Raw genomic sequence first — 22,464 nt, 5'->3', positions numbered from 1 at the left:
AAGTAAAATGTGGAAAAACAGATAGCAGAAAACCAAATCCCAGTTTAAGCAAATTAAAAAGAATTTGGTTTTGAAACAAAAAATTTCACAGAGAAACTTCTAACAAAGGAAGATACATATTCGTAGTCTCATTTGAACACGTGTTTTGGGGGCAGGCTGTTGAAGAAAAATATGCTCAGCTTTTGGTAGTTCAACTGAATCATACAAGATAATGCCTTATCCATGAGGTCTCTTCCACAGGAAAACATATCACATATAACAAAGGCATCAGGAGTGTTACTGTACTTCAATTCCAGCTACCAAAGGCCCAGTGGACAACTTCAGGGAGACAACATTCAAAGTCTGCATCTTTAAAAGAAGCATCCAAAACAGAAAAGGGACAACTACTCGACTATGTTCAGTCACAAAGTACAACACAAGGGCCACTGATGTGCAAACACAGCATCTGGACAAGGCAACTCCATTCTCTACTCACTGTCAAGGGAGCAAAGCAGAGAAGGGGGGGGGCAGGGGGAAGACAAAGACTGGCAAGAAATTAAACTTCAGAAGTCCTGAACAGATTTGAAGCTAGGTGAAGTTTAATTAAACAATTCCATCAATGGCAGAGCTGTTACAGCTCAGGGGTGCCATTCATACTATGACTATATAAACTCTCAGAGGGGAAAATGTTCTTCAATCAGTTGATGACCAGAGAGAATACATTCCATCTGCTGTATGTCACAATTATATAATGCAGTTGTGTAAGCTTCCAGGCTTGTGAATGAACCAACATCCCAGGATAAGGCAGCTGCTTAACCAAGATTATGTGGAAACCCACACAAAGGGATGCAGGTATTTCAGGCCAGGAAGATGAAAGCTGGCACAGATTTTCTGATGCAGCTCTCTCCCCTGTGCCTCTGGAGATGTTACTACTACTTATAACACAGAACACTCACTGCAGTTCTCAGCTTAAAAGAAAAGGAAGAAAATACTGCCAGGCATTAAAAGTGAATGCAAGAATTTCAATTGGTAGATAAATGAGTTCAAAAGAAGAAATAAGTACTGTCAATCACTGCCAGGATGACTGATAGTCTAAGAGGAGAGAATGCTGTAGTGTTTTTCCATAGTGTCACCGCAAACTTGAGAAGTCCTTCCTTGAGAGGTGCCACAACAAAGAAGCCAATGACAGCCCAGAGTTTGCAGAAAAACAAAGGAATACATCTACCACTTACCCATTTCCAATTTCTACCAAAGCAAAACAAAACAGTCCACCCAACCCTGCACTGCTACAAAGAGAAATGGTGGCCAAATCAAGTCATACCAGGAAAGTTTTGAAAGTGCCTGCATAGCTTATAAAATAACTGTTTCTTGTCTCTTTTTTGGTGTGGTTTGGGTTTTTTTTTGTTTGTTTGTTTTGGGGGTTTTTTTTGTTTTTTTGGTTTTCTTTTTGGTAAGAACTTCTACTACACAAAATGTTAGGAAATGTTATGTTAGTTCTATTGTTTGAGGGGGCAGGCAACAGTATGCCAACACTTTTTTTAAGTCTAGGAATGAGGAAGCAAAGATGGGATAGAGAAGTAGAAGAAAGCCAGGGATGAAAACATCTTTTAGAAGGACAGAGCTGCTGGGTTTGATGATGCCATTACACTACAGGAAATAACTGGAGGTGCCAGAAACTCCCAAACAAGATACCACCTATTGCTTTTGCTCTCTTCTCTGCCACTATATCTCACACTTAGCACCCATATTCAAACATTAGGATCAGGGATGAAGTTATCACACTCTTAAAATAAGATTTAGGTCCTGAAGAAAGTGAATGTCTCAACTCTGCTAGTGGGGTAGGTTGTGACCCATGACAAGTCTGCCATGGGTAAAAGTCCAGACCAGCAGAAGAATTTGCCAGCAAATTTTCCCTGCACAAAAGAGGGCGAAAAAGAATGAATACACAAAGACAGTCAGACACTGAGCAGGACAGCGTGTGGCCATCAGAGAGCTGTCATCAAATACAGCCATGTGAGGGATATGAGAAATTCTGCACTGTTTAACAATAAGGAACTAAACCAGAAGATGGAGAGGTCTGTCTGTCCAGAATAAACCTGACAATGGTTTTGTCCCTGTGTTCCCATGATCTTGATGATACCTTTCTTCATACTGAAGTTAAAACAATGACCCTAGCCTTTCTGGAAGCTTCCAAAAAAAAGAAAGGAAACCCATGAGACAAAGGGCAATCGGGATGCAACAAACTAGTATCTACTTCCCCTTAGAGAAGCAACAGTCACAGCTCCTTTTTCAACATGACATTGTAATTTACTCCAACCCAGATCACTGACAGAAGAGTACAGGGCTGGATTTTTCAGGTCAAACCTCAAATCCGGGCAAGTCTAGAAGAGAAACTCAAAGTTTTAAGGAAATAAAATAGGCATTTTCAAACCCTGTTATTTTTAGATAATTTCACCACAGAAAAAACATCACAGAAAAGAAAGTTAAAATTAGCATCATGAATTTGTGTATCTTAAGTGGAGTTAACTATTAGAAACAAATATCTTCTAATCCTGCTCAAGATAAAAAGGTTATTCAGACATTTTCTCGGACTGAAATACTAATCACACAGTCATTAAAACTTGGCCAAATTTAGATTTCATGTATATCTATTTTGATATTTTAAAAAAATCTGTGAGCATTTTTTTACTTCCTTATAGAATTCTCAACCACTTCCTTGAAATATATATTTTATTACAAGAAACGTACCTAGAGAAAATAGACAATGACAGGAAACAAAGGATTTTTCTATCCTTTCCAAAAGGCAGCAGGTATCATCCACTCTTTATGCATCATCCAATGCAAGTGGTGAGACGGTAAAATTTGGAACATATTGGCATGATAAAATATACACAAGAAGAGTCCTGTGGCCTCACTAATTTGCAACATGAAAAGAAAGGGGCAGATAGCTCAATTTCTATCTCCTTCTTTGCTTTTTTGTAAAAGTAAAGATAAAGAACAAACACTTGATTCCTTTGCCTTCTGTACTATAAAGCTTGGCCTCGTTGAAAGAAAGGGAACTATCTTTTTCTAAAAGGAATTAATCTGTCCTTCTATCATGAGAAATCATGATTCATGTTCTGACACAGCATCTACTTCTCAGATACATAAAACTTTGCCAACTTTGGGGGGATTTTCTCCCCCCTGCAAAAGGGAGCTGCATTGTTGATACCACTCAGAACAAGCCATATAGAGAGTATTTTCCTTGGACATCTCTTCAGATAACATCAAAGCTGCTCACAAGTCCTCTGCTTATCATCTAACTCAAACAAAACCAGTAGAAAGACAGGGCTCTGGGAAATTCTTGAATTCCCCAAATATTTTCCCAAGAATATATCCCTTAAAACACAAATAATCTGTGTGAGGGCAACTACCTTTCCCCTCTCCCCACCACCATCACACTATTTCCAAATACAAGCTGTAATCTGAGGTCATGGGAAATGATCAGGAGATATTTTTACAGCTCATCATAAATTCATGAGGCTTAAGCAAAGAGCAGAAAAGAGAGGCGTGGGGGGGAATGTCAGGATGTGAGGGGGAAGAGACATGAGTTCAGAAGAAGTTCAAGAATCATCATGAGAAATATGATGTATGTTTTCTCTAAACCAATATTACATTCTACTCCTATCCTGCCTATCCCATTTTTCTTATTATTTGTCAATACAAAAGCTCAGAACAGAACAGCAGCACATGCCCTTAGCTTGTCCCCTTTTCACTTGAGTCTGTTTATTCTGAGATTATGTGAAAGGGTGTATATGTACTCAGTCTTCCAAGAAAACAACAATATTAAACTTGGAGAACCTTTAAACATTTGAAGCATTGCTCAGCAATCTCTGCATGCTCAAACCCCAACTGCACTGGCCTGACAAGACTTTAACACACTGCACACCACAGGCAAAAGACCTCAGTTTCAGGAATAGTGCCAGGAAGTTCTTGCTTGCACACAGTTCTTTCCTTTATATATTAATGTTGTGAGTAGAAGCAGGATAACCCACAATAAGCTACTTCTTCAGCTCCTACACTGAAAAAGCATGGCTGCAGTTCCATCTCCCAGGTCACTGGAAGCTGCAAGCTTGAAGAAAAATCTCAGCTGCAGGCTTGCAAAAAAAGAATTTTAAACCTCACCAAAGGAAAAAATAATATGTCCTTATAACTAAAGGTGTGTTCTTTTAGTGTATTCACAAAATTAGTTAAGGTCTATTTAAATAAGTGAGTAATAAATAGTGATATCCTCATCAAAAGCCTACTTATTTCCTCCACCCCATCTTCATTTCACAAACTAGAAATCGAGTATACAGAAATACACAAACTGAAAATACTTTTTTCACCTTCTGTTATAACTCAAAATGCTAAGTGTATTTTACTACCTGATAACTATGTGTTAAAGATTCATAAAATTAAGTCTTACCTTTTGCAAACATTGGCAAAATATCTGGGCTTCCCCAGCTCCAGGTATATTTACTTTCATTGAAAACTGAGTCAAATTCCACTGGATTCTCCTTCCATCCTGTTAAACAAACACACCTGCATTTAAATGGCATTGCCAGAAGATCTCATTGACTGCTAAAATTGATAGTCCATGCAAAATGTTGTGGGTTTTTTTTATAAGTTTCCCCTAAATTATTTCACAATGAACTCCAATTTGTGCATCTTGATTTTAATTCCATTTAAACATCCATTATAATTACTCCCCCATTCATTATGAAGTGAGCTGAAAACCAGACCAATCTCATTATGCAGGGTTTCAAACAAGCAAAGCACACAGCTGGTTTACCTTCTAAACAGCTAGCACTTCCCTGAATTCTGCATCTCCTATTGCCTGAACTCAGTGTTTGGCATTTCAGGCAATAAGATACACACTTATATATATACTTCTAGAAGTCATGCTGTACTTCCTTACAATAAAACATTCAAGATTTTCTGTTTCCATGAAAAGGCACTTGACAGAAATATGGAGTTGCTCTTAACTAAGTATCCTTGCCAATCCTGCAAGTGATTGTCAGAAAGAAGAACCTTTTCATGAGGAACATGGAGAAGACCCGTTGTGTTGTGTCTGTATAAGTTGGATTTCTCTGTTCCCTCTATCATGTAATGGTTCTGCCCTGGTTCTCCCTTCCCTCCTTTATGCTGCCAGTTATCCCAACTCCTCCCCAGTTGCCTTGGAGATCAATGTACCCTTTCTCAAATCCCTCCCCAGTGCCCTGTCCATCACTCGGCGCTCCCACCCTTCTCTCTAGAACTCTCTAGAAACTTCCAGCTAGAGCATCGAGTGATTGGCTCAGGGGCCGGGGCCCCACCCTCAAGTTATCCCCTTTGGGGTTTTCCCTAAGTCAATCTTTTGTATCCCACTCCCTTCTAAAACTCTATTCGCCAGAGGACCGACTCCTCCCCTGTGTCCCTCCCTCCTTATAAGCTGTTGCAACCTTCCCCTCTTCCTCTTGGGTTGTCAGTTTCCCTTGGGGCCCAATAAACCTGGATTCACCATAGCTGGAGAGCTCTCTTATTTCTCTTCTTATTTCTGCTGACTGTAACCATAAGCCAAACCAGGACCACAAGGTAGCGCTGCTGTCACAGCACAGAGTGTTTGCCTCAGGTGCTGTCCCGAACCACGGAGATGGGGATAGTGCCCCCGTACTGCTAGCGGCGCTGGACAGCTAGCCAGGACGTCTAAGAATGACAATCAATCTTTCTCCAGCTGCACCGCTTCAAGTAATTACTCTCAACTCCCCTGTCTAAAACCAGCACACGTGACTAGTGCTCAGGCCTGGAAGCCTGAGGGAAGGCAGAGGAACACACAAAGACCAGGTCAGTAATGCAAAAGGTTGTTCCATATAAAAAAGCCCCAAACACTCAGTAAAAGCTCTGGACAAAACATGGGTTTGGGACTTTTAGTTCATTTTGCTCCTGATTCTCCAATTCAAGCTTGCAATGGTCCAGCTGAGACACTGCAGTTCATTTCTTGTTTGCAACATCTACTTAGCCATATCCTAGCGCATCCCAAACAATAATTGAAAACTCTGTCACATGAGGAGGTGAGGCCGTAAGATACTTCTGCTTTTAGATTCAGGCTGCTACATTCAACCATATTAAAAATATATTAATTTATGTAAACTATTTTCCTAGCTATCAATATTAGGATTTGAAAATCCATCGAAAATTACTATTTTCCATATCATCTTGGCATATAAACTACAACACAGGTATTTATCAATAATCATCCGGAAACCCAGCACAAGACTGAAACTCAGTACCTTGGAGGACAACATTCCAAGCTTTAGGACCAGCCTACCTTTAGCAACCGCACTGACATCTTCATAAAATCCAGCAATAAGTGCAACGTGCCCTGGCCTGGATTCTGTTGGGACGCGGGTGTGAGAGATTCCCCAGCTGCCATTATTCTCTAGAATACTCCTGAAAAAGGATTCAAGGCAGTTAACTTTCATGACTTGTCAAAGTACAACAAATTCCAGATAAAAAGAGTGACAGGTAGATGTGAGGCAGGAAATGCAAAACCAGATTTTCACTACCACCTGCTGTGCAGTAAAACAAGCACAACATTATCCTGCAAGTAGTTCTATATTGCAACACTGCACAGAGAACATCACTATTGTGGCCCCTCAGCACTGCAAACAGATGAGTTCAGCTGGTCTTCTAATACACCTAAAATTAACTGGTTTTTTTCTGCTGCTTTCCTCTTCAGCTTTTTTTCTCCTCAACAGATTGTTTCTGCCTGGTGTTACTCTTCTTTGTTCTTTCCATTTAGCCTGAAAGTGTCTAGTTCAATCTTATCTTACTCTTTAAATACACTCAATTATAATTAGCTCTTGTGACCATGCCTGCCTTCATCTGTGCTGAATCTTGGAAGCAACATTAAGAGAATTTAAACCCCTCATAAATCTCAGGCGCAAATAATATTGGCAGCAAGAAGAAAATTTAAGTAAACATTGCACCTTTAGCAATTACACTGAAGTGAAGGAGAATGCATTCTCACCACAAGCACAGAAACACATCAAGTGTCTAGGGTTTATGCACATACAGTAAATAGTTTCAACAGATAAAAAGCAAAGAAAACAGAGGACAAAGCCCAAGCATAAGAAACAGCCTCATAAACTATTCTCATCTGTCAAAGATCTGAACAGCTGGAGCCTGTCAGGAAGCAAGAGGTGAGTGTTACCATATGCTGTTTTCTTGTCTCCATCTTCTGGAAGAACAGAAAGATTCACTGCTCACTGTCAGAGCATAGGAAAAAAGAAAACAAAACACAACAGGACATATCTTTTACTGATTTTTAGGAAAAACCAGCACAATCTTCTGAAAAAATTCCAAGTAGTTTTTAACAGTCAAGTTGCCAGGAAATTAAAATTTTGTTGATAAAAAATTTTTGTGATATAAGCTACCAAATTTGCAATGTTTATGTGTTTTAGTCCAAGGAAATTCTAAGTTTGTGCCTTTAAACATCCTAAAATTTCAGGCTCCACTCTAAGCTTGCAGCACTCACCATTTGTTTGTTGGGGTTTTTTTAAACTCAGCTTAGACCTCACATCCTCAGACTTACTTGAAAGCTCACAGAACTACTTGGAATAGCCGAAATACTACAGTGAGGAATATAAAGGCATGTAGAGACACAGCACTCCAATACGTTATTCCTACTCTCATCTCAGCTAGGAGATAATACAAGTTGTACTGAAAAAAGTAATTAGAAAAAAAGGATTTATGTATTAATCAAAGAGGTTTCTTATTTTTCTCACTACAGACTGATCAGGATGTATTGCACTAACTGTCATGAAAGATTTAAAACAAAAATAAAACACTTGTAGCTCTCCTCAGACTTATATCGCAACAACGGGTAGAATATTGATTTAATTAGAAATTTATTTCTATTGAATTAGAAAGTAATTCTTTATCTTTGCTTGTCAACAATAGGGTAACTTCAAGATCTGAAGTCAACAATAACACATACCAGGCAGAAAAAAAGCCATATAAATTTGTCATTTACCTACTCAAAATAAATTTAGATACTTTGAATTACTTCAATGCCTTTTACTCAGAAGAATCATTAAAAAAATTAATTTCCATGACAGCATAAACATTAGCTACCCATAATAATAATAATAAATATTAATATGATATAGAAATATGGCTGAAACATGACAGGCAAGGAAGAAAACCTCTTCCCTGAAATCACCATTGCAGCAATTCAGATCACTTACTGGCTCTCACAGCTATGATAACACTGCTGAAAACCATATTTTTCATAAATATTGTGGAAGACTAGGTACTTGGCATACATGTATTATCCAACAATCTGCTTTAAGCCTAATGGATATTTATTTTTAATTCCATGTACCTACTAAAACTTTGCTTCTTTTAATAGCACATTGCTATAAGAATGGCTCTTGCTCATTTAAAGACAATCTTTCCTCATTAACAATGCAGTAGTTCCCAAGGTACTCCACTTGGGTAAGACTAATTACCTGGCTGTTACGTTGCCCACTACTATAAAGTGGGTAAGGGACTGAACACTTGGAACTTAAGAATGAACATGCAAAAAAGTAAAATTTGTATTAAATTGCATATACCTTGAGTTAGTGTTATTGAAAAAGGAATGTTCAGACAGCAACAACTTGGCAGAATAAAAAAGGATATATTTCCAGTAGCTAACACATGATCCTGTCAGCCTGTTTACAAAGTTAACTTACGGAAGTTGTGCACCTCAAAGGTTCAGGGACAAAACTCTGAACCTGTTGCTTCAAAATTGTGGCAGCTCGTGAATTAGATCTGAAGATATGCTCTGGGCTGCCTGATCCCCCACATTTCAAAAGGCACAGCACGCTGCATGCTTTTTTCTTTTCATCATCTCTCACATATACACGCTCACACACATATGTACTTCTATGCAGAATGAGAGATGAGAGAAATACAGATGGCACTTCACACTCTACTGGCATTTTCTTCCACTCGGGGACCTACCAGCATCTTTGCTTGTTACAAGGCAGTTCTTTCCCTCCATTCACCCATGTACTTTCAGCACTGGTGACAATGCTTTACTTCTACAGATTTTGAAATACAAAGTCCTTAACTCCACAAACATGGTCAAGCAGAGACAGCAAAAGTCACAACTTTCCAGCAGTAGACAAACTAGTACATAGTTTAACTTTTTTCTATATAGCCATGATAATGCTGAGTGGCTAAAACTTTAAACCTCAAATCACTTACTAAAAGAAAATACCCAGTATAACTTTTTCCTGGCCACTACTCACCCCTGCTCCTAGTGATGGGGCTATTACAGCATTCATACCTTGATGGTGTTGGTTGGTGGTCCAAAAGACCAACAGTTTTACTGGTAAGGAAAGAAACTGCTCTGGGGTAAGTGTGAAGTCCATTGCTAGAAGACAACATGGTAAACTCACACTGATGTGGCAGACACCTGCCAGTGGCAGACAGCACCCTATAAAACAGTAGCAGCAGCAGAAGTAAGCACAAGTAAGCCCATATGGGCTGGCAGGCAATGTAGCAGGACTTGTCATATTTCTGTATTACTTTTGCAGCACTGGACTGCAAAAGCCTTAAGAGCTTCAGATGACTGATTATTTGAGTTTGCTCTGATATTCAAGCCCAACCAATTCTATGATCACTCAAAAGTAGTCTTATTTAATACTGCCTTTTTTTCAGTGTAGAAAATCAATTGTCTTATGCTCAAATAATTACCTTGACATAAGGAGACAGGGAAAATTAACAAAAAATAGTTCTAAGCACACAAGGATATGACTTTAAACACTTTTTTAGCAGGATTATTTTTTCACAGCCTTAAACGAAATCATTCCTTTAAGCAATTAGACACACACTGTAGAGAGTACAAGGGAGGCAGCAGGGTCATGCACACAGGAAGGGTGGAATGAAAAGGAAGTGGCAGCCTGCTGTTACATCTATTCAGGACATCTCTTTTAATCACGCCTTAAAAAGTTTTGTCAGTAGCTTAGAATTAGAAGACAAGTACGTTAATGTACTACTACTCTTAAACAGAGTATCCAGGAAACAGTTTAAATTAGTGCCTGCCAGGCTTCAGAATTGATACCCTGCTGATGTGAATGGAGAAAGTTCACTCCCCTCTCAGTTACTGGCTATCTGCAGAGTTCAGGGGACAACATGGACTCAATTTACACTGTCCTACTTTCAGTAGCTTTCCTGACAAGGGACACCAACCCAAGCTCATGCATTTCTGCACAGTGTAACTCTGCAAAGTTGGTTACTTTGAGGGCAGAAGGAAGGCAGTACTCAAGCCACCACAATTGTTGTTCTTGTTCTCTTCTCAACGTTGTGTAGAGCAAAACCCTACACAACGGTAGGGTAGGTCTGTCAGAACCCAGGAAATTCCTCTGGCTGCCCTGGAGGGCTCGAGCCCCTGCCCGGGGGACTCAGAGACCTTGGCACAGAGCCCAAGATCCCTGTGCCTTTGATTTAGCTCTTGGAAAAAACAATTACCAACCTTTATATGAAGAATTTCAAGTCAAGAGAGTTTAAGTAGAATAATAGTTAGTTGGTCATGGAGTGAAAAATAGATTTATGGGGTTTTTAGAATGGAGGCTCAGGAGGCAAGATGGAGGAATCTGGGCATGTCCAGCCTTTCTCCTTCTTCTTCCTGGCCTCCATCTTCTGGGTGATGTTGGCATTTTTGGATTGGTTTAAGGTAGAAACTCACTGTCTAACATAGGTGATAGGTATTGGGAAGCTATGGTAAATAATGTACACATAGTTTTTAGTATAAAAAGACAATACCACCCGGGGGGCGGACAGTGTGCCTCTGTCTGTCCTGCTGAACAGACCTCAGCAGGCCAGAGAAAGAATTTTCTAGATAAGATACAATAAACAACCTTGAGACCGAGAACTGAAGAGCTCTGACTCCTCCTTCGACCGCCAGGCTGGGAAAAGAGACTTTCTAACACAATCTCAGGGTCACTGTGAGCAGCAGAGATTCTGAGCTAGGTCAGTGTAGCTTTGGGCTTACCGCAGGTAAGGGGCCCGGGCTGTGCCATTGCTGTCCAACTCATACAGAGAATCTGCTCGCAGACCATCGGCAACAAAAAGCACGAGACGCTTTGCCGGAGGTGGCAGCGGAGTCTGCTGAGGAGTCATTCCATGGACCAGGGGAGAGCTGAAGTAGATGTCAAAAATGGAGACCAAGAACACACAATGCACAAGGAGCCCCGCAAGAATGAAGACTGGTATATCCATGGCAGCAGCTGGCTGGCAAAGGCAAAGTACAACACTAAGAGAGAGAGAGAGAAAAAAATAAAGTTAGGCAGACGAGACTTTATCAGAATCAATATTTATTTCATTTGTTATGGAATGGGAGAAACAACCACAGACATCCCCAGAATCCACAATCAATTCCTGCTTCTAACAAGCATTTTTCCCCACAAGTCCTAGTCGGAGTCACTGCATGACTAATTCTGACTTTCAACAACCATTATGTCTCAGCAACTCATCTCTGGTGTTCAGGGCTTTGTTAGATAGCTTCAAAAGACCACTGAATCAAGCCAGTTTCTGTGAGCTACAGCTGTGACAGAAAACTCAGACAATGCAATGTAGCCATGAACATACTACCCTCTACTGGCCGGTTGCACGACAGAGTTGAAGTCTGTTCAGGTGAATACAAGCCAGACAGCCAAGAGAAAGCCATCCTATAATAAACATCCATCCAGCACTGCTTTTTTTTTTTCTCCAAGTTTGCCATCAAATCCGGGCTCATTATACCCTGCCTAGAAACTGAAACCTTCTTTTAAAAGAACAAAGATGCTGTGCTGAGCACAAAATGCTATTCCTCTTCTAAAACAAGTGGCAAAGCACAATAGCTGAAGAATTATGTTTCAGGAATTATTGTATTCCCTTTTTGAGTGGTTTTTTCCTTCCCTGTCATCCTCTGATGTCATATTAGTGATGCAAATATGCTTAATAACAGGTACACTGGAAAATGTCCACGTTTGCCAAGCGTGCTGTGGGGTTCATGCAATGCCTCCTAAGTAAATATGTAATTATTTAAGTAGGAAGTAAATATGAATATTGGCTGAGCTAAGTATGGGACCTAAGCCTGAATGAGGCTCAGTTCTGACAAAAGATTATCAGTGCTGTCCAAGCTGCTTAGTTATTTAAATATTAGCTAATTATCCACCTTAGCCAAACATCACCTCTATTCACCAATTAAGAAACAGATGCTCTTAACAGCCTGGAAGGTTCAGACTACCTATGTAAATACACACCCTTCTCTAAAAGAAACAGTTTGTTTAAGAATTTAGTTAGAGCTTCTCAATGACAATATATTTATTAAGTTTATCTTGTTACTTTCAGAATTCCAATAGCTAAACAGACACAGGCAGCCACCATATGGTAAATCTACCACTCCTACCAAATAAGGATAAACGGCTTCATTACCACATAACCTTAACTCTGAAAGATGTTTTTTAAAACAAAAACTTAAAAGACCAGGAAAACCAGTGGAAAAAAAAAGAAACACACTAAAAAAGGTTTGAAAGATAATACACAGTATTACTTACTGACCCAAAGAAAATTCAGATCTGCATGCAACTTAAACATAACTTCCAATTGCACCCATTTTCCTTACTGAAACAGATGCAACAACTCCAACTCTAATCTGAAACATTACTGTAGCAATTTCTCATTTGAGATATTTGGAGAGAAAACTAAATAAAAAATGGAGCTAACAAAATACTCAAACACTTCAAAGAGACACGTAGTAGTCACACTTTAATGAACAAAAACTTTCTGTTAATCAGGAACTTACTTTTTTGTCTACAAGTGAGTTTCCAAGAGATTTGGAATATCTGTAAATATCAGTTTGTTTATTTTTGAAGTATTCAGGGTTCCTGCACCAATTTAAATATATGAAATCATAATCACAGAAATACCACTAAGTTGAGTGTCAGAGCTTATTTTATTCAATCAGTTTTATTTTCCACAGGGCTTTTACTTTTGATGCAGTTGTGCTTGATAAGAGAATATGAACTGCTCATGCCTTAAACTGATGAGACTAAACACCCTACTAAAGAAAGCTGTTACTTCTACTTGTTGTATGCTCCCAGTGCTACAATTCTATAGCTTAACATATTCTATGTTCTTCTAATTAAAGTATTAGTAACCTAATCTGTTTTTTGCACTAGCTAATTCTCTTTGCTTTAAACTCTCCCTAGCCCTGTCTTTGCAAACAGAAGAGTTCAATCAACACAATTCAAATGTAATGCTTAGACTATAGTATCTATAGAATTAGTGAGAAAAGAAAAAAAAGAAAAGAGTATGTCTTTTGCAATCAGTTTGATTACATTACACCAAACCATTTATCTGGGCCCAACCTATCCTACTGCTCAACACCATCACATGGTTTCCAGACAGGCAGCTCCCAAAGCACCTGCTCCTGTCACAGCCCTCCCTTCTGCCTCTACCTTACCCTGCTCCTCGAATGCAGGACCTGGTGTGTCATCACTAAGACACAACATTGTGAAAAATATTCTGTCCTCAAGCTTACAAATAGTTTCCCATAGGTACAGAGGCTTTGGAAAGCTCCTAATTGCACTCAGCTGAATGCAAATTTCTCTACAGAGCCTGGTGCTCGGCTGTTCAAGATAGCTCGAAAGGCATGGAAACAATAAGGATAACTATTTCAATAACAATTTCTTCCTCAAAAGGAAAAAATAACCAGGATAAAAGGCAAAACTGGATTAAGTACTAGCTTATAAGAAAAAGCAAAAGGCACAGCTTGCTGAGAGGAGAAAAACAAAAATGTTTAAGCATACACACTTTTGAGGACAAGGAGCCATCTCTAAGTATTTATGACTAGTGCCAAAATATCTCTGCCCTCAGGTGCCCGGCCATCCCGAATGTAGATAAACAAACAGTCACTTGGAAATACATCTTACATCTTTCTGTCAAGAAAACTTGAGCCAAAGACATCTCAATATTTTTGTGTCCTGTGATATTTTCTCAGGCAATCCCTTAGTGCAGTAGGACTTCCACAGTCCTTGTTTTCACAGGGCAAAACACAAGCTTTGCTCAAATTCTGACTGCATTACTCTACTTTCTTCTGTTAAGTCATTGCCTGTCATACCAAGAGGAAAGACACTCTGAGTCCTGTAGATAAGAGAAGCATGTTGCAACCTATTTGCCATGTGTCATTTCTTACTGCCCACCCAAACACATCACTAGCTACAACAGAATCCTGGAATCCTAATACAGTTCAGACAGCCAAATCACCTCCTCTATAGACTCAGCCCAACTAGTAAGCCATATACCAGACTCTAATTTATATTCCTTTCTTTCTGCATTTTCCCCCTTCTGTCACCATCTCCTAAACAATACAGAGCCAATAATGATACTGTCCAACCCCCAGTATGCCTGACCTTAAACTATTCCAATAAAATATTTTTGTTCAAACAATTTGGAGTCAAAATCACAAAGCTGGTGTGGATTCTTAAACAAAGATTCTTTTCAGATCCTTAACAGGAAAGTACTAAAGATCCACTAAGCTACTCACTGCCTGTTAAATGCAAGTTGTTCACACAGAGGAAGTAGAAAATGAGCAGTGCCAAGGTGATGCAGGGGGCTCCAGGAGACTTCAGAGCTTCTCACTTCTTTGGACATTGTAGAGGAGCAGAGAAGAGAGTGCGAAGATGCACAGGTTAAATCGATCTGAGAGACAACAAGGCAGACCCAGCAAACACCTTCCCTAAGGTCTAGGAGATTAAAGAAAGAAAAGCAGCAAGGACCTTCTGACTGCAATTAATTACTTTTCCAGAATAAAGTGATACATGCAGATTAGAGAAGGGTTTTTGGTGGTTCTCTCTCCTCACCCTAAATTCTCAGGGAGAAAGTTAAGCTCTCAGCTGGTGACAAACAGGAGGAAGAGACCCTTTCTTTCTTTGTATTCACACCTATCAAAACAATACCAAAAAATCCTGCTATCATCCACAAGCTCCTCTCCAGCAGCCACATCTGTGCAAAGACTAAAACATCCAGACTGTGATGGTGGCAGGGGAGCAAGACAGTTGCAATGAGCCACCCAAGACCAACTCTTCTTCACATGAGCTTTTCCCTCTTTTCAAGTTCATCTGTAATTTGTTAACAAGTCTAGTTTTTCCCAAACTTTCTTTTTGATGCCATAGAAGCTACATCCACAGCACCAGGCTGGATCAGGTCCCTCAATAATTAACAGGGTGGCTGACATAATTAAATGTAGCACTCATTTTCCTCAAGTAATCTATATCTAAATTGCATTGCCTCTGAAGTTGTCATCTCTCAGCATTATTTATAAAGCAAAGAAAACCATACTTGTACTGCAACACAATATAGTTCTTCATACAAAAGGTAACAATTCCCTTTTATATTTTTCTTTCTCTGAATATGCAGTAAAACATACACAAAACACTGCATGGAATACACCCTATTGGCAGGAATATTCTTAAGGACAATGAAGTGTCAAAACAAGGAGCTCAAGGTACATTAGTAATTTCTTTTAGAGGGGCCATGCTTCACAAATACCATCAAGTCTGTTGATTAAAATGAAGAAAACGTGTTTTCAATAAGCATCAATGGCCTTATCTTTTACAGAAAAAAGAAACAGACAAGAATGTCTGCTGTGCTTCTGGCTAATATTTTTCAATTAAACAGTGTCATGTTTTTTGTAATTTAACTGTCAAAGTTGTGACTGTACAATTGTCTACACATTAAAACATTATTCTTTTCTTAGGGCAGATGAGCAAATGGAAGTTGGGTGGTCTGACAGTGCTTTGCATGACATGCTAGCTCTAAAGGTGGTGTTAGCAGTCCCTACCCTATTCTATCAATAATTTAGATTTTTAAAGAGCTACACCAGTCAGGAAATGCACTCAAGTCATTCCTACTGTCACAGCCCACACCTACTGACTGCATGAGGCTGTAATTTACACGAGATGTACCAGCCAATTCTGAATAACTCTCATATCTTCACCCACTACTTAAACATAAGAAACCCCAAATCCTCATCGTGACTTCATCACGTATGAAGTGGGAAAGTGATAAATTCCGTTTTCCTCTTCCCCGAACTTTCATTTTCTTTCTCTATTGAAGTATAACATACCCTGCCAGACAATGAAACTGCAACTACAGTATTTCCACTTGCTCTGGAACTGAAGTGGCTTTTGTAATTCAAACTAAATTCAAACTGTTTAAAATTATTTTATGTTCAACATCTTCACTAAGCATTTTAGGGATTACAATAACAAATGACAACTATTTTAAATTTTAAATGTGGTTCAGTAAAGCACATCAAACCTGAGGCAAAGAGCTCAAAGAATACTTAATTTTCTTCTAAACATCACTTGATAATCAAAATTACTCTGCCTGCCTAGAAAAGTCTCTTCTGCCAGAATTTTTCAGGGAGAAATGTTGTCATCTTATTGCAGGGGTCCCATACTGTTTTCTCCTTATCACAAGAGTTCCATACCTTCTTAGTTTTTCTCATGGGCAGCTCCTCAGAGCACTGCTTCTTTCTTCTCCACAAAGCAGCCAACTGACTCCAGTTCTCTTCCCAGCTAGCCACCCCCCACTCTTTTACAGCACTCTTCTTCTCATTGGTTACAGCTGTGGCCTGTTAAAGTCAGGCCTCTTCCTAAGCTTTGATAATTGGCCCAGCTGCAACTCCTTAGGGGTAAGATTACTTCCTACACTACCTTTATTTCCTTATATTCTATCCCCCTAAAGAGAAATTTGACTATGGCCTGCAAAGCATCAATGAAACATCAAGTGTTCCAATACTTGAACACCCTGCAAAGCAGTGAACACCCTGCAAAGCAGTGTCAGCCTATGCAATTTTCTCTGAATTATCCTTAAACATGGGAAAATGTATCCACAAGTTTTCCAGGAAAAAAGCCCATACCTGAGAACAACACTGACAATGGGACAGCGGTAATAAAGAGAACAAGAGCACTTCATTAGGAAACAATTATGTTGTTGAGGTATTAAAGAGAAAACAAGAACGCCCTTTTGTACCATTTGTTAGCCAAGTGCAGGCAAAACATGGAGTAGAAATTTAGCATTACATACACTCAGGATGCATGCAGCTAAAAATTCAGAATTCATAAAAAATAAAACCCAACAATGAGAAGCCCTGAGTGATCTTGCTGTGAATTATTTCACTGAGCAACAGCATTTGGAGGACCTATCCTGGGTCTCAGGAGCTATCTGCAAATCCTCTTGCATATTTCTTGATTTCTAAGTCATTCAGCAATACCCTACCAGCAAGTCTTCTTCAAACATCACTGTGATACTATATTTTTTCTTTTTCATCTCTATATGGACTGTTTAATTCTTTTTTGTACCACCAAAAGTAGAAGATTCCCTCAGATTTCTGCATTCTTGAATAAAACAAGAATGCTTTCCTGTCACTCTTTTTTTTTCTTAACCTGCTTGGAGATTTTGTAGACGGATTCTTCATATTAAAAGTTTTATGGGGCACTTTTGGGGAAAGAACATCAGCCTGACAGTGTCTAATAAAACACATCTGACCAGTTTTCACAGGTCAGGGTCAAGGGACAAGTGGCACTTAAGAGAAGACAAGCACATGGAAGGCAGCTTGCCACAACAATCTTTTGTCTTACTGGAGCCCTCCCTCACAAACCAAGGCTGAAGGCCCCTGGGGTATTTTAAAAGCCATTTGCAATAAAAATACACAATAAAGCAGAAGTACCAATACAGGTATGACAGTTCTGCCCTTTAACAACAAAGGGGCAAGGATCATACAATAAATATTAACCTAACACACAGGGATGAGGATGACAAAAAATAACTTTCAGCTACACTCTTGCAAAACTAGTTTGCAAATGTATTATATATACACACAGAGGAAAAAAATACCCTTAAAAAAAAAACGAACAGAAAACCAAACAAACAGTGCTTTATGTACATTCTAGAGAAGCTAGTATGAATAATGAAGGTTTTAAAAAGTTGGCAGAAGTTGTTTTCCTTCTACTAAGTCACATTTGCTTACTGAGAGCAACTATTACAAATAAACAAGAATTATGTCATACAGCAACGAGCACATCTGTTGGATCTTACATATGAGCCTCTGAATGCAAATTTACCAAAAGCTTCAGTTTGAAGGAAAAAAAGAGACCACATCTTGCAAGCATAGAGTAATACTTTGATAAAAGGCAGCCAAAGAATCAATTTGTCATTTCCCACCTTTTCAAAAGTTGGGATTTTTTTTTAGTAAAAGACTTCAGAACTTTCTGGGTTCAAAAGTACTATTTAGTTATGCTAGCAAGTTGACCAGAATGCATAGCTCAATACTATTCAACCGGCTAGCATAATCTACATTTTCTATACCTTTACCTTTCTTTTGATTGTATCTCCACTCCAGAGTGTTCCTAAGTCCTTCTTTTCTGTTTCCAGCATTTCAATGGGGATCAATTTTGGCAAGCTTTGGTGCACATCCCTGCACTTCATGGCATCCCATGCCTTTTGATGGCTTTCACTTTGGCAAAGATTTTTTCTTTTTTTTTTTTTTTTTTCGTTTTCAGTATCCATGCTGTGTCTCTCATATCTTCCCCATCAAAGTTGTGTCTTCCTCCTTGATTTTTTCCCCCGCTTTTGCAGCATCTGTGAGGTTAGTTTTGGCATGTTTTGGTCCTTTGCACTGCACCTCATTTCCTCACAGACTCTTTTCTTGTTGTTCCATGTCAGCCTTGTTTGGCAGGTAAAGCTATAGAAAACACCTTTAGCTGCCAAAGAAGGCTGACACGGCCAGAGGCAAGTTAAGCTCCCCACTGAGAACAAAAACTCGTTTGAAGGACGGAGCAGGAGAGCGGGCATGGCTGGGAGCTGGGACGGGCCGGGGGTGGTGCTCTCCCACCGCCCGGCGCTCTCCAGGGTCCTGCACCGCGCCCGGCACCACCGCACACACAGAAACCCGGCAAATCCCACCCCTCCAGGCTTAAAAGAACTGCAACAGTCAGGGTGTAAAGTGTAGAAAAATAATAAAAAGGATGGATTATGCCTCCTTTAAAAGAGCATCAAGTCGTAGCATAAGCATCCACAATATTTGTGCAAGGATACTTTGAGGTCCAGTAAGAAATCTCTATGCAAAGCAATCACCTCATCTTTAACTCTTCCACCAGCAGCTGTACTTGCAAGCTGTTCACAAAAGCAGCATCTTCCTAAGCTCCCACAGGACTCAAAGAGTCACTGAACTTATCAATTACTGCAGCCTGAAATATTGGCCTTTACTTTAGTACAAAGTTCTCTGTGCTCCTACATTGGCCTCCACTAAGCAAGTAGTTAACATTCATTTGCATTTATGACATATCAACTTGCAAACACCCTCTGCTGAAGCCCGGTGAGCTTGTGTTTGCTTTTATTACAAAGCCAAGCCACTTTTCATTTGTATAAGACACCTTTATTTTTCAGCTGCTGACTCAGTCTAATAATTAATGGAAACAGAAAATTATGCCTGAAAACAATCAGTGTTCTGCCTCTTTGCAGTATGGGGAACTGCTGATTTAAAATGAAAACTCCCCAGCACTCAAATTCTTTCAGCAAATGACAGCAATAGAACCACTGAAAAGAAAAAAAGAGCTCAGAAGACAAACCAAAAACTGCTAGGGAGAAACCCACAAACCTAGAGAATACAGATGGGCAACAACTCCCCAGTTCTCATATTTGAGGTGATCTGGGTATCAGTTATTCACTTGTACCCTGCCACCTATCGAAACTTGCTTGTAACTAAAAGCATATTTTCCAAAATACTTGGGACCAGCAAGGCAAATATATTTTATCAGGTCTTTTATACAAAAACAGCTGTCATGGGAGTAGCAGTTAGCAGAACAAGAGGCTTTCACAGTTACGAATACTCCAAGAAAAACCAAGCCATTACAGCTGCAGAGAGCTGTCCTGTTCCTCCTCTGCTCCTGCCCACTTATTCCCAAGGCAAGACCTCTTCCTTGGGCTGGCACAGCCAGGCGTACAACTGGATAGTTAAGCATTCTAGAGAATGAATTCAATTGAAAATAACCGCAAGAAAGGGGGGGAAAAAAGCAGGAAGAATAAAGATGACTTTGCTGTAGTTTAGTTCCCTGAATTCCCAGCACAAACCTCTGTGTTGGCAGCCAGGACAGGATGCCATCTCCTCCAAACAAAAGACCTAACTCAGCATGCTCAAAGCATGTCCTCAGACTCCTTCATTCTTTGAAGACTGCATCCCACATTAGTTGTAGTCAGCAGGCCATATAAGGAAAAAAATGCAGATTTTTTTGTTCAAAACAGTGCAAATACTAAATTGAAGAGGAATAACATGAAACAGACAGCAAAAGCACAGAGCATCTTCCCTTCCTTGCCTCCCCTGTCCCTCACCACAGTGAGGCAGGGTCAGGCACCCATCTCAGAGCCTCTGCAACACCTTTCTGGGCAGCCTACAGCCCAGACAATGTGCTCCATCCCCCAGGCTACGGTGAACAAGGCCCAAGTATTTTGATACTCAAGTGTTTGCAGTGTCTAAAAGGTCACGTCTTTGATTCACAGTTTATAAATCCTCACCCAACTCTAACAGCAATTTTCCTTACATATTCATTCTCACAAAGCCATAAATATACACATAATAAAGCCTGAACAAGTTTTCTAAAATACTCCCTAGGCTCTTAGTGTGTTTGATGTCTTTTTTTGATGGTAGGTTTCCAAATACCCACTGTTTACAGTAACACTTCAAAACAGCAGTTTTGGAGGTAGAAAAACACAGCCAACTTGAATTCAAAGGGATTTGGGGGGTTGTTTTGTTCAATTCAAGTCTTCACCTGATTTCATGGGTCATTATCATGTTTTTGGTGACACAGAAAATATTTCCAAGTGCCGATTCACACTGCTGTAGTACCTTTACTTAAAATCCCAATTTAACAAACCCTTATACAGTAGATTTTTTCTGGGCAAAGCTACATCTGAATGTAACACGCAAGTAACCATTAACTACTGATAGTTACAGGCTGTTCACATTAAAAAACATTCCCTTGAAACTGGAATGGACAGATGCAATTTCAAAGATGTAGCAGAGGTTTTTAAGTACAAGCTACCAACATTATGCATCTTCTTTATTTGGCTCCCACAAAATATAAAAATACTTTAGAGGTTAGAGTTAACAAAGCACTAAAATTCATTTTTAAGGTTAAAAAGCAAACATAAAAATTATAATTGGCATCAAGTTTCTTCTGAAAGGAGAGAAAAGTCAGCCTTCAATAAACATATATAGTCAAAGATTCTTTCAGGCAGCTCACTTTTAGAAGAAAACTCAAGCAAGAGTTGGTAGAACTCACAGATCAGCAATATTTTAAAGTAGAAACCAGATTTGCTTCAGATAGTTCTCCATTATTTTGTTCCCTGTGCCCTAATTGGGATCCCAATCAGATTAAAAAAAGCTACCCTATTTCCCTATAGAACCACTATGTTGCAGTGTGATGGCATTTCCTGTTTCACCTATCCCAACCCCCCAGGTGTGCCAACCTTTCCTTTCCCCTTTGCCCTCCTGCTAAGAGCTGTCCCTCAATCTTAACATTCCAGTAGGGTCGTGGTGTGGGTGGCAGAAGTTCAAAAGATGCCCCTCAGGTCCGGGCTCTTTGGCCCATCCAAGTGTCTTTGTCCCTTGAGCCTTCCCCTCCTCACACCTGGTTGGCCCTCACCTGTCCCTTCCCTCCCCCTGTCCCCCGGGCTTAAAAGGAGATGGGACCATGTGGTCTGGATTCTGTTGGGAGCTGTTACAAGATTCAGAGGTCTGTCATCCTGGAATAAAACTCTGGATTAAAACTCTATGATAGAATCCTCTCCTGTTTCTCTTCACCGTCGCCTGAACCTTTTCCACCAGAGGTAAACTGAGTTCCTACTTTGCCTGGATTTGTTCCGAGTGCCCAGCTGCAGCATCCAGCCGGCCAAAGGTATCTCTGGGGTGAAACACCACAGCTGCAGCCTTTGGTCCAGCAGCAAGGGTCAGACGGGGCCAGGCACATCCCACCCAGAAATATTGGGATTAATATTCTATATGACTAGAACACATTAACTCATATACTTCAAGCATTCAGCACAGAAAAAAGCCCCAGTATGTACCTAAGAGAATTAACTTCTTTGAATGAAATTAACTTTGTCTGTGGGAGCTGAAACAGAAACTCCTATAAAGCTTGACTTATAAACAGTGTGTTCAGTGGCTGATGCTGCACCAGAGTAGTGCAGAAAGAAAGAATAATTTACACACCCATCACACCACCAAACAACAGAGGGAACCTGAAACTGCTCAAATGTTTCAGTTCATTAAAGTCCCAGGCATTATCTCAAGATTTAACACTCCTACCAAAATCAACACAGTGAAAAGAAACTTTTTTCTACTCATTTTTCATCTCAAGTACCATAAATGTAAAAGTTCATAAAACA

The 22,464-nt window shown here is 39.7% G+C and overlaps 1 protein-coding gene across 3 annotated transcripts in view; it reads right to left on the bottom strand.

Moving 5' to 3' along the window:
- The window catches only part of PIGN (phosphatidylinositol glycan anchor biosynthesis class N), a 104,751-nt gene that overhangs the window by 79,008 nt on the left and 3,279 nt on the right, over positions 1-22,464 (bottom strand). For all 3 annotated transcript variants that reach the window (XM_077181850.1, XM_077181846.1, XM_077181854.1), the window contains exons 2-5: positions 14,561-14,657; positions 11,024-11,284; positions 6,308-6,429; positions 4,427-4,525 (exon numbers count right to left, since the gene is read on the bottom strand). In XM_077181850.1, the coding sequence (XP_077037965.1) occupies positions 4,427-4,525; positions 6,308-6,429; positions 11,024-11,284; positions 14,561-14,657 (579 nt within the window). The remainder of the gene's footprint in view (positions 1-4,426; positions 4,526-6,307; positions 6,430-11,023; positions 11,285-14,560; positions 14,658-22,464) is intronic.

The sequence above is a fragment of the Agelaius phoeniceus genome, chromosome 1, assembly GCF_051311805.1.
Source record: "Agelaius phoeniceus isolate bAgePho1 chromosome 1, bAgePho1.hap1, whole genome shotgun sequence".
Taxonomy (NCBI): Eukaryota; Metazoa; Chordata; class Aves; order Passeriformes; family Icteridae; genus Agelaius; species Agelaius phoeniceus.
Note: the sequence above shows the minus strand (reverse complement) of the source record. Positions and strands in the feature narration are given on the sequence as shown.